Source organism: Parasteatoda tepidariorum, chromosome 10 (assembly GCF_043381705.1).
Source record: "Parasteatoda tepidariorum isolate YZ-2023 chromosome 10, CAS_Ptep_4.0, whole genome shotgun sequence".
In the NCBI taxonomy this organism is placed as follows: Eukaryota; Metazoa; Arthropoda; class Arachnida; order Araneae; family Theridiidae; genus Parasteatoda; species Parasteatoda tepidariorum.
In genome coordinates, this window is record NC_092213.1 from 46,222,017 (window position 1) to 46,235,683 (window position 13,667).

Consider the following 13,667-nt stretch of genomic DNA (forward strand, 5'->3'; position numbering starts at 1 on the left):
AAAAAGTTCGAAAAAGCTCGGAAATATCACTGATAACATGCAGTGTGGCCGGTATTTGTATGAACCTCCTGATCATCACCACCACAAAAGGGATGCCATGAAGATTTTGGAAACCAATCATTTTGTATGCGTGAGCAAACTTGGGTTTGGTTCCTTTGGCGACATGTATAAAATGATTGACTTATTTGGCCGAGAAGTTGCCGTGAAAATTGTTCCCCAAGAAGTCGCTAGGAAAAGCGAAATTGAAATTAGGCCAAAATTGTCTCATCCAAACATTATCCCCCTCCTCCTTAACTTCCATAGCCCGAATGTAGCTATTTTTGTGATGCCCATTCAGCGTAACACTTTGCTACATACAGTCCTAGACAGGCATTTTTTTAATCAATCAGGTGCCCTAGGCTGCTTAAAATCATGGCTTCATGGCACTCTTTGTGGTCTGAATTATTTGCACTCAAACGAGATCGGTCACTTGGATCTAAAAGCAGATAATGTGTTGATTTCGTATGATAACAGAGCTGTTATCAGGAATCATGGAATGTTCTCTTTTACATAAATTTTAACTTTAACACAGAAAAATATGACTAAAATGAACATTAAAATACAAAATGCACACTTCAAGCTTTACTTTTTAATTACTCTTGTTCATTTATATATTCATTTTACTCGTCAAAGCTCCTTAAAACTGTATGGGTATGTTTGCCACCTTGTGGCTGAGTAAGATTTTGAATTCTTAAAATTTCTTCATTTCATTATTAACCAGGATGAGTTTTGACTCGGTTTGAGTGTGTTAAAAGAATAATTTGGTTTTGCAGGTCTGAACTTGGATTGCCGTATATATACAGGCCTCCAGAGGCCTTCGAGAGTGAGGCAGTAGTTGAGGGTAAAGCGTTTGATTTGTGGGCGTATGGAATGATGGTTCTGGAGCTTCTTACCAACCAAGCTTTTGGCAGAACATCATCTTACGTCGGAAGTTGGCAAAAGGATATTTATCCTAATCTTTTCAGCCTTCTTCAGGTAAACAGATTTTCATACATATTTATAAATTTTTATTTAACTTTAATTCAACCTAAACTGACTCAAAGCATATTAGATTTCGATCAAAACTAAATTATAAAAAATTCAAATTAATCTGATAAAAATTATGTTTTGCACAAAAAAAATCTTTTTTAAGTCTTTTTTTTTAAAAAAAAAACTAACAATGAAAATTTTATGATTAATGTATTTGTTGATAAATTAATAATTTCAAGATATATTTATCGAATTTTATGATTATCTTATTTCATGCATTTATTTTGTATTCCTCTAAATACATCTCATCCATTTAACAACTTAAATACAGTGAAGTGTGTTTTTGTGAAATAGATGATTTAGAGAAATAAATTATATTTTTTTTTAAACGAATGCTCTATGCGTAAAAATAAAGAAGAAATGATTTCTGATTTAATATCTTAGTTTCCACGCAATCCTAATATTGTTCGAAATAATAACCTTAAATATTTTCGTACACGATATTTTAATGGGGTGCTAATGCATACGACACAATGTCCATCCTAATATTGATCTACGGTGCAGTGACAGCCCAGTGGTAAGTTCGTGATACCCTTCAGTCTTATGTGCTGCCCATTATAGCTAAGTTCCTAAGAGTTTCTTTTAATAAGACGCTGCTGAGTCATGGTAGCTCAGGGGATAGAGAACTCGCCTCCCAATGAGATGAATCGGGTGTGAATCACGGCGATGGTTTGTCGCTACGACTTCCGCATCCGGCTTGCAATGACCACGGTGATGACGTAAAATATCCTCACTGATAGACGGGTCATGGTTTAGAGATACCATGGATCTCATGGATGTTTTAGTGGTTTTCCTATATACCTACGCAAATGTGGGTTAGTTCCATCAAGAAATCATCCACGGTGGTTATAAAATAAAAACAATTCTCAGTCACACACAGAAAGGTTGTCACAGGAATGTCTCCTCTATATTTCTTTCCTTTCCTGGCTTGCTTGATCCCCAGATTTGTAGCCGAACGAGCATACCTGGGATCATTTGGCAAGTTGGACATCCTCCAAGTTTAGTCAATTGAGCGGTGTTTTGACAGCAACTGTGGAACGAGATGCAGTAGGATATTATAAAGAACTTACATCTCTCAATGCCCCACCGCATCGCATCTTACATTCACTCTAGAGGTGGCTGGAAAAAAGGGTGATAAACCCTCCATTCTTTTGTATATTTTTCTATTAAGAAATTGCTCCTTTTTGATTTTTTTTAATCACTCATATCAATATTGTAGTTACGTATGTAAAATTTCGCTGCATTCTGACGACTCTTTCTAGGTGAACCGTTTTTCACTGCAATTTCTTAATTATTTGTAGCTTTTTAACTCAAATCATTGCCATAAAAAATTATATGGTGACGAGTGCACATAAAGTTGAAAAGTTACAAATAATTTTACAAAAATTCAGACAATTTCTAAATTTTCTTTTAACACTTAGCATTGTCTAATGAGAAAGCCTGAAATACTAGTTGAGATGTTCAAAGGAAATTTAAATAGTTCAAATATAATTTTACACCTACTTGATTAGGTTTAATTTTGTGAATTGTAAATTTTATTCTTGAGGTCAAGGATGTTGTAACTGTAGANAGTCAAACATTGGTCGCAAAGAGCTAATGCAATTTCCAACTCTTAAAAAGTGTTCAATGGCAGATATCGAGATTCTCGAAAATAAAATCTTAATTTTTACTGATCACCTTGATCAGTTATGGAATCAAGATTTAATGAAATTAGAAATTCCGGATTGGATTTTCGATCCTTTCTCTTTTGAAGTTGTGGATAAGCTCACTTCCTCTTTGTAGACTGAGATTTTAGATTTGAAGTATGACTGTCAGGCTAAAGTCGTCTTTAAAAAATACGGTTACGAGTTAGCTTGGGTAAAGCTTATGGACACTTATCCACAATTGTGGAAACAAACTGAGCCGCTTCTCATCTCGTTCCCGTCAACATATTTAGTGGAGAGAGGATTTAGTTCTGTCGTCCAGCTGCTCACAAAGCAAAGAAATAGGTTGGACATTTGCTTCAAAGGCGATCTGCGTTTGAATCTGACAAACATAAAACCTGACATTCAAGCTTTAACTGAAATACATCAAGCACAGGGCAGTCATTGAAGTGGTAAACATGTAAATTCTCACTCTTCATTTTTTTTCTCAAATTTTAGTTGTTAACGTCTTAAATTTTTCTTGATTACATTAAAATATGAATTTAAAAAAATTTACTTTTGTTTTGATGATTCCGTTTTAAATATTATTTCTTTGTGAAAAAAAAGATGCAAACTATTTTTCTAATTAATAAAAATGTCAGGATAAATTTGCCTCCTTAATTGCATTATAATTTAAATTAAAATGAAATATAACTTACCATATTTTCAGTGTTTGGTTACTCACAAGCAACAATGAATGGTTTTTGAACAAAAAGAGAAAGGGGCGATATGTGTCAGCCAACCCCAAGAGGGGGGCGATGGTCCACAAAAGGTTGGGAATCACTGCTTTAAAACATTTTAAGATTCTTAAGAATTTTTTAAGACATTTTGAATATCTTTAAGGTGAATTAAGTTTGTCTTCAAAAATTCTTAAGAATGCTTCCTGGGTTAATGTTGCCTTAAAACATTTTAAGATTCTTAAGAATTTTTGAAGACATTTTGAATAAGTTTGAACTAAGTTTTTTTTCAGTTCACACAAAATTTGTCTTTTGATATTTTCGATAATGACCAAATCTTAGTTTCTGGTTAATTTTGTGAGAATTTAAATAATTCTCTAATTAAATTATATATTTTAAAGATTTTCTGCCCTTTTTTTCCTAAAGAAATTCTTCAGATTTCTGAAGAATTTCTTAAGATTTGACTATCTCTAAAATTTCTTAAGAATTTTTGCAGACATTTTGAATATCTTTAAGGTGATCGAATTAAGTTTGTCTTAAGAAATTCTTAATAAAATATTAAGATGACAGTTTCCTAAGTTAACGTAGGAATCTTATTAACCTTAAGATTTTTTAAAAATATTTTAAGAAATTTTGCAGACATTTTTAATATTTTTAGGGTGAATCAAGTTTGTCTTAAAATCTTAAGACAGTTTCCTGACATAATTATGTTACCTTAAAGCATCTTCAGATTTTTCAGTTCACAGAAAATTTTGTCTTGTCATATTTATGATAATGATCATATCTTGGTTTTAGTCTAATTCTGTGAAAATTTCAATAATTCCTAAATTATATATTTTAAATGTTTCTGCGCTTAGTTGTAAGTCTGTTTTGCTGATCAAAAAGCGAAAAAAAATGTGCATTTATATATCCAGGTAATATATTTTTTTCTTTACATTTGCAAAATCTTGGGTTCCTGGGATATAATATTCAACATATTGTTTTAATTTATATTTCCAAAGCTAATATTGCTTTATTCTTATAATGAGGAATGAGTTACTAAATTAAAAAGTGAAATAAGATTTTTTTTCTTTTCAAGAACTTATAAGTAGATAAGAATATAACTTTTAAATATAATCATATTTTAATTTCCTCGTTGTGGTGTGTAAAATAATTTACGGTTTTTAAATCAATAAATATATTTTAATTTTACCCATATTTATTTCAAACTGAACAATTCATTAAATATGGAATTAATGTACACACTTGTAATAAAAGATTAAATCTTGTTCTGCCGATAATAATTCAATTTTAAAATGATTTCTGATCTAAATTATCTTATTAAGTATTATCAATAAATGAGTAAAGAACTTTAAAATCGGGAGCCCCTGTTATATTCGGTGACTTGTAAACACGCCTATGTATGTACATATGAAAACAAACTAAGGATTAATCACATAACGGTTAATAGAAATTGTGGTAACATGATGTTGACATCATTAAAGAAAAGAATATGGTAGTAAGCAGAAACTGAGTTTTATAGCAACATTTAACATTAGTCTAATTACGTAAAATCTGATTGAAATAAAAAATCCAATGCTTTACATATATACATTTTAATAAAACATGATTTTGTTCAGCTCTGCTAAAATGCCTCAATGTTTTGTCTAGGGCAGCTAAAACTGTTAGCATGGTGCAGGTACGAGCAGTATAAAAAAAGTCACTTATTACTTTCTAAAATGAATAAATACACTGTAAGAAAATCAAAGCATTACGAAAAACTCTGAGCAACTCCTTATATGTATGTATTTTCTTTAAATATCCCCATAATATATTTGGAAATTTAACAAACATAGAATTTTGCTAAGTTTTAAAATGACAAACCTAATACTTTTATTTTAAAATATATTATTTCATTAGACTATATCTATCTATCTATATAATATATATATAGAACGTAACAGTGTCATTAAAATGAGCATATTTTCACTGTAAAAGTACATTGCTGAACGAAACCAATATATATGTATATAATAATATGAATCTCTACATAATAAAAATAAATAAAAACATAAAGAAAAACATCCAAAGAAAGTAAATAAAAAATTTTATTTCACCAACTTAAAGAAAAAATAAGTAAAATCTATTGGTGTGCTGGTTCTTTGTATATCACTGTAAAAAAAGGAAAATAGATATACAAAACTAGAAAAGTAGTCATTACATCTTGATATTCTACAACTTGAATGTCATCTTTAATTTTAATTAATGTAAAATTAATCCAATAAGCACTTACTAATACAATAACATGCAAACAATCTCTTTATTCAAAACTTCATTAGCTATAAGAATTTATTACAGAAAATGCAGGTATAATTTGTGAACATGAACTACTTTTAAAACAAACTGTTTCAAGAATTCACAGGAAATTAATTTCAGGATTTTTAAAAATATGCAAAAATTAGCTGCGACAACGGGCGAAAGATTAATTGAAAAACAATAGAATTATGCTAAAAAGTGAATACTCAAGTAGACAATTTGAATTTCATGTATCATAATAATATTGAGATTTAAAAAAAAAGTTCAAAAATTAAACAGCAATAACTATATATACAATACAATATCATAATAATACTATATACAATACTATATACAATACACAAACTATATACAATACACATACTATATACAATATAATAATATAGAGATTTAAAAAAAAAGAAAATATAAAAATTAACAGCAATAACTACCAAAAAAAAAAAAAACTATCAAAATGCAACGTAAATTTAACATTAATCAAGGGTGTCATAAAGTAAGTACTTAAATGTGCAATTTAAATTTCTTGCATTGAAAGAGCTAATCGAAAAACAGTGGTATTTGTGGAAGAATTAGACAGAAGTTATTCTTCAGCATGAATTAATAATGGTACAAGATAGTAAACATTTTCGAGTTTTACCTGAGTATATTTTTGCAAAATAGAGTCTGCTGTAAATGCAATTATGGATTCGTTGTATCTATTTTCATGACTATCATTTTTAACACATAAAATATCTGAACAAAGATTACAAACATCAGCATCATTTTTATAAAATTTCCTGGTTTTCAATTTTTTCCCAAGAAAAATCGCTTTATCACAGCAAACAATTATTTTGAATATTTTAACAAAATATATCTTTGAAGTAAGAATGGAAATAATAGAATCTATACGGTTAAATTGTTGAGAATATTCCTCAGTAGAAAATAATATTTTTTTATGCATTGCTCTTTTAAATGTAAGGACTTTACTGTTATCTAATGGTGTATTTAAAATATTTTCAAGAGCTTCTTTTTGAATTTTAGGTAATTTTTCACTTGTGCCAGATCCAAAAAGTACAACGTCTTTTACTACGAGGGTCTTTTTTGTTTCCTTCTTACCACGCTTCATGTCTTCAATGAATTTTCGTACTCTTTCATTCCTAATGTCTTCTAACACTAATGTTTGAAGCAATGTTTTTTTTCAAATAAGCAAATAAAATTTGCATGGGAACTCCTTTTGTACCCTGATGGAAATTTTTTAATTTCCCTAGAGCATCCTCATATGCAAAACAGGAAGATGCACATAAGGGACCCCACGATTTCACTTTGTCAGGAAGATGTAACAATAAATGAACATTATACGTTAGTTCCCCTTCACCATAAATTTCTGTCACACCTGTCACAAATTTCTGAATGGCAGATTCAGCTGTCTGCAAATCACTAGACTTTATATTTGTGCCTAGAAGAATAGTTATAGCATGCACAAGTAATATCCAATGATTATACGTTGTTGGATTCAGAACATTTAATAACAGCACAGGTGAAGTGAGCAAAAATATTCTCCACTCTGATGCTTTCCAATGGATAACATCTCCGAAGGAATGGAGTTTTCTTGTGACTTCACTGGGCTCTTTCAAATTATTTATTCTATCATTTACTTCGGAAACATCTCTCTTCTTCAGACAATAAGCTTCATCAGATGTTGACAACCGTAAATTAACAAACTGTCTTGTAACGCCTAACAAAACAGAATGCATATAGTCGGGGACAAACCCCTCAACCATGTCAAAATAAGGATACAGTTTCATTAAAAGGGAAGAACCCTTCACACCTTTTACCGGTTTATCCATATTTACTGCAATTTCTGCATACTCAACAGATGTGCCAAATGTCCGTTTTGCAGGAAGAGGGTTTGAAACTTTATAAACTCTGCTGTGACCCCGCCCTCTTTCTATTCTCTCTCCCTCATTTTCACAAAATCCACAACTGAATTTTCCATTGTACTGGTTGAAATTTTGCAGCATGGCACGTGCAGGAGCATCTGCAGTGCATAAAATTGGAATCACTCTTGAAGAAAATATCTTACCATTATTTTTCCACGACAGTCCTTTTTCACATAAAACTTTAAGTTCTTCAACAAAAGGCTTTAAATAGGTTTTAAAAACAGGTTTGCTTGAACCAAACCATAGGCCACACATCATTATATTTTCCTTACGTTTTGAAGGAGGTAACTCATTGATCATACAATGGATAGGCCAAAGGTTATACTTTGCTTTGTGGTACATTGGAATACCATCCACATTGTACTGTAGAGTTAAATTGCTTGTCATTTCAGACATTAAGTATTTATCACCACTAATAATATCCTTATAATAACCGTCTCGATTAATACAGTGAGCACGATAGTTCTCTATATCAGCAAAGAGAGTCTGCTTTTCAAGTTTTTTTCTCAGTTGATCCTCTAAAGGTATATAAATAAAGAACTTCCCTTCATCTAAGAGCTCAGATGATAATTTCTTTTCTCACAAAGAGTGCACAAAACTTCTTCATTACTTTTCTCCATTTCTGAAATATAATTATTACAATTGGCACAATAAAGGTGAATTTTGTAAGATTTGTCACCTGTTGACGATTTTATTGCTTTGTTTAACAGGTACTTGGTACCTGGAATAGAACATGGTGGTAATAAAAGTTTCAACAACCGGAGTAATTCTTCAACACATACACCAGATAAATGGAACCGTACACAAAATGACAAAATGCTTAAAAATGCTTCATAATTTGAAATATCGGCTGATTTATACAGAGGAGAAAAAGGATCTTCCACACCAAAATTATTCTCAAAATGAAGTGGATCATTAACTTCCTCAGTCATCTTTGTTGCGGAACAGACTTCATCTTCTGACAGATTTTCGAAATCCATAGATTCACAGGAATCACTAGTCACGCTATCCATCATAGAATCAGTAATCTCCCTATAGAGAGAAGTAAATTTTTAAATGTATGTTAAACATATACCAAGATATAAAAATGCATTCTGAAAATTTAATTTTGAAATTTTTATTCCCCCCTCCCCGTAAATTTAATCTAAAAGCAATAAAATGATCTAACAGCAATTAATAAAGATTTCTATATCATGATATGTGGCAAAATAATCGGCAAATCTTGGCAACTTCTAGGTGGTGGCCTGCGAGAAAAAAATTCTAAATGAAAAATACATCACAGAAAGGGACCAACTTGAAAGGTATAACTCGTAGCCGCCACTTCCGTGCAAAACTTTGAAACATTGGCGATTGTGATTGGTGAAACAGGTCACGATATGGAAATATCATGTAGTATATGAAGTAGAATATGGTAGGGGTCCTATTCCATATAAAGAATCCCGTGGCAGATAGTTTGTAAAAATTCTGCTTCAGGGGATAAAGAACATGTTTTGTAAAATGACTAAGCTTTTAATCTTAACACTATTTTGAGAAATCTCAGAATTCAGTTGTAATTTGTAAAAATTTAATGATAAAATAAATTTTTCTTACAATTACAAGTAATTTAAATTGATAAAATAATAGCTTAAAAATAATAAAATAACTTTAAAGTTACATTAAAGTTAATTACAAATTTCTCATATTGATGATCTCTTGAACGGATAAAAATGAAAATTAGGATTTTTGCTTCAATTTTCGATACATTTTTTTTATCTTTATGAAAGCTTTAAAAGTGATTTCGAAGTTTCATACGACTACTAGTAGGTAATTAGACGGATATTGAATCTGCTGAATCTAAAAATGCTTCTTGAATATCATAACAAATTTAATCGATTCAGTTAAAAACAGATCTTAATACAAAAATTTCTTATATATAAAATAAATTACATAAATGAAACATACCTGGAATCAACTGGGTACACAATTTCAGATATTGCATCATTCTCTTTCACAGAATTTTCTTGTATTCGACGTCTGTAGATAGTTCTTCTAGGAATTGCTCTCATTCTGGGATCTGTTAAAACTCATAATTTGTCAAATAAAATTTACTTTCGACATCTGGCAGCTACGATAAGTAGTATATAAGCTCCGACTGATTTCAATCCTTGCTCTTGCTTTGTATTTTCGCATATTATTCGGTTTGATTAAATTCTCCTAATATTGTTTTCTTTCTTTTTTTACTATTGTTTAATCATCTACTTTACAAATATGAATCAAGCAAATTTATTTGAGCTTGTTAATTTTCATGAGGAAAACAATTTCAGCGTTCTACGCCTAAAGGATGCATTGACCACCACAACATCCCATTACTTTGCTAATGATATAAATTTAGCATGTTGGGATACAAATCGAGAAATCGAGGCTAAATATGGTGACGACATATATCCAGCAAAATTTCTTCAGTTTGGCTGTAAGTATTGTTTTTTATATTAACTAAAAAGCAACTTATTATTTTCATGTATATCATATGTTAAAATGCAGAATTTAACGTGTATGTGCGCGATGAAAAAAATTTAATTTCTCAGAAAATATTTGATTGATTTCGTCCTAATTTTGAGATTTATTATAATCCCCCCCCTTATTTACTATTTTGCCATGTTTTATATTTAGCAAGCAAAGAATGCTGCCACATTCTTTAAAATGATATAAAAAATTGTGTACCTTAATATTCGAAATCTTTTCCATTATTATTAAATAAAATAATGAATAATTGTTAAAATTATATTCCGCATGAAATTATCTTAACATAGACGAATTTTACGATTGTGTGCAAAAACTTTTCAATTCACTAAAGTTCCCAGAAAAACGCGATTACTCGAAAAGTAATATTAACTTTTAGGGGTCCAAACTTTGGACTGAAATATATCTGATCAAACTAATGTAAATCAATTTTATAGATTGTAGCTACCCTCTTTATTTTGATATTTCTGTTATTCTCCTTAGTATTTCTGTTAGGAATTTTTATCATAAAAAATTGTACATTTATCAAAATAATATATCTTTATTTATTTTTTCCCATATAATTATTTTATCCTTACTTTATTTTTCAGCCAATAAAAAGAGCATGGAAGAAATTGTAGATAAACTAATTTCGAATGAGATATCACCCGAGGATGTCGAGTTAATTCAAAAGGAAGAAGTCCCCCCCCCCAAGCGCAAGAGGGAACAAGTAAAGGAAAAAGTCAGCAGTTCAAAGTGAGCCTTTTAGTTATATAAACTGTATTATGTTTAATGTAGCTTTAAAACACGTGTCATAGTGTAAATACCATATCGAAGTTTTATAGTGGGATACTTTCATTGGCTTCTTGCAACTGCAAAATGTGTTGTTAAGAAGTTGGGCTATGGAACAGAGACGCTACTTCAATTTACCCCTTGCCTGTAGAGGAAAATTTCAAAATTCACCTCTCCTCTTTTGATGTGTGTTGGACAGAAAAAAAGAGTGACGTCTAACTGAATTTGACTGAAATTCTTTTTAGGTCTATTGCTTGTAAAAGCTGCGGGAGTAGTTTTACTAAAACCAACCTTCTCATTTCTAAATGATTTTAAAAATGCGTGCTAAAAGTAGAACGTCCTGCGAAGTATGTAATTCTAGAAACAAGAAAGCAGAGCATTGTGTACTTGGGAGAGGAGTATATAAACGCCAAGAGTAGTTAACACATCGGCTCGGCAAAGTGTGTATGCAGATCTGTGGCAGGCAAGGGGTATAATAAATGGTAGTCAAGAAATACAGAGGAAATAGTTAATTAAAATAAGCCATCATTGATGTAACAAAGTGACCAAGATGTCCGGTGTGCTTGAGCCAGCATGCAGTCTTTTTGTTTTTGCCAAGAACGTAATGAGAAAAGTGACAGTGAGAGAAATTATGAGAGTTATAATTTAAATTTAGTACTACGAAAACGGTTCCATTACACATTAGTCACTTTTAAATTTTGATCAACAAATTTTCTTTCTTTTCTATTTTTTTATTAAAATTATAATTTATTTTGTCTTGATTTTAAAGAAACTAAAAAACTGTTATTTTTTGTATTCAAGAAAGTAATTTAATAATGAAAGAAAACATTCTTTAACTTTATTATATTTTTGATGCATTTTATAATGTGAAGTAGAAAAGTGAACATTCTGTACTAACTTCTGTGGGTTACAAGTAACAAACTTTTTGTTCAAAAATCAAAGTAGATAATTTAGTAGATCTTTCTCTATCTTGGTGGATAACCGTTTAACACGCATAGATTAAATGTTATGCCGGCTGGCATAACATATTAAAATACAGCTCAAAGCCAGTTGTATTCTTAAGAGCTGATTTTGAAAAAAGAACATCTACTTAGAGCTTTGTACTAATCAAAACTAAAAACCAGTTAGATGTTGAATTAGAATTCTTAAAAATTATTTTTTTAAAGTTCTTAATTTATTTTTATACTTCAAAAAGATTTGATCCTTAATATTAATAATTTAAAAAAAAAAGCTGCTTTTTTAATTGAATTTTTGTGCATGGCGAAAATATTTTAATTGTAGTATTAAACATAATTTTTCTTTGTTTCTAAATAGTGTTATGTACTAATGTTCAGTTTTTGCTGCTATGAGTTTAATTTATCTGTTTACTAAAAGTGTATGGATGTTAATCAAATATTAATTCCTTTCTTTTGCTTCTAGAAAAAAAGCAAAAAACACTAAATCTGCTATGAAAGAAGAGGAATTTAACATTATTAGATATGCCAAGGTTCATGCAGCAGGAGTAGCCGCCAGCAGTGATAATTGTGCCGATTGCCTTATATTCAAAAACAAAGTTGAAGTTTTGTTAAAAGACAACATCGCAAAAGAGAAGGAAGTCGAAGAACTGAAAAATTCTAATAGTGTTCTCCGAGAAAAATATTTGAAACTTAAATCCAAATATAAAAGTGTGAAGGATCAATTGAATAAAACAACTGCAACTGAGGCGAAAGTTGAAACAAGTAGTGAACTCACTGTGTTAGGGCCAACATTGACAGTGGACACTTATCGCCTCAGTTGTTGTCGTATCAACGACTTCTCTAAGTTTACAGGGGATTTGTTGGATGTAGTCTTTGGACCAGAAGTGCTGGGCACCAGTGTGCTTAAAGGAATTAAAGGGTGTCGAAAGTCGACCATTTTAAACCCTGACACTATAATGGAAATACAAATGTATGTTTCAAAAAAATTTAACGTGTCTGTTCTCCAACTGAGAAATGTTATCAGACAAAAGTTAAATGTATGTCATAAAGCATATAAAAAAATGTTTGATGATGTTGCGAGCCAATAAGTGTGTGAAATTATGAATAAAATTTATTTTATACTGTGCATTATTTGTTTTAAAGTGAATTTATTTAGTCCCTTTTCGAATTAAAAGGTAAGTAATATTTATTTATTCCTTTTTATATAAATTAAATAAGTAAAAGTTAGTATTACTTTTCTATAATTCGAAGGAAAGAAATGATTGTGAATGCTGCAATCTGTATAGATGAGCTTTGCAAAATGTGAATTATTTATACTTTCAACGCATACTCTCCACTTTGTTTAATAGGATGGTCATTCAGTCTACTTAAGCCCAAATTAAAGTTCATAAAAAATAAATGCATTTATAACCTACAGTTTTCTTTTTCTAAGAGGTTTTTTGAATAATATGCCTTTACTGATAATTATTTAAGTATATCAGTCAAAATGTTTTATTAATTGCATCGTCATCTAGAATATGAAACTTGATTTAAAAATTAATTTCGGTAATAGATTTTGAATACACAAATGTTCATTAAACTTTTAAATGAAATAATAAAGTTGTTTATTTTCTAAGGAAATTTGTCATATGTTTGTAAAGTTCAGAAAAATATTGTGTTAGCAAGCAAAGTTTATGTATATATAAATTTATACAATGTAAGTAAGAAAAATTTCATAGAATTTCTTAAATATGCTTTCAGCTAACATTAAGAAATATTTTTAGAAAAAAATTAAGATATCAAAGATATATGTTCTCTAGA

The 13,667-nt window shown here is 30.1% G+C and overlaps 2 protein-coding genes across 2 annotated transcripts; one reads left to right on the plus strand and one right to left on the minus strand.

Annotated features, from left to right (window-relative positions):
* Nucleotides 1-8,032: 8,032 nt before the first annotated feature.
* On the minus strand, nucleotides 8,033-9,823 carry LOC107448063 (uncharacterized). The gene is made up of 2 exons (XM_016063151.3): nucleotides 9,583-9,823; nucleotides 8,033-8,673 (listed from the first exon to the last, which is right to left on the minus strand). Exons 1-2 carry the CDS (start codon nucleotides 9,684-9,686, stop codon nucleotides 8,193-8,195), a joined length of 585 nt encoding a protein of 194 aa, XP_015918637.2. The 5' UTR covers nucleotides 9,687-9,823; the 3' UTR covers nucleotides 8,033-8,192.
* LOC139426754 (uncharacterized) lies at nucleotides 9,821-13,283 on the plus strand. The gene is made up of 3 exons (XM_071186643.1): nucleotides 9,821-10,090; nucleotides 10,731-10,875; nucleotides 12,331-13,283. Exons 1-3 carry the CDS (start codon nucleotides 9,889-9,891, stop codon nucleotides 12,953-12,955), a joined length of 972 nt encoding a protein of 323 aa, XP_071042744.1. The 5' UTR covers nucleotides 9,821-9,888; the 3' UTR covers nucleotides 12,956-13,283.
* Nucleotides 13,284-13,667: the final 384 nt, after the last annotated feature.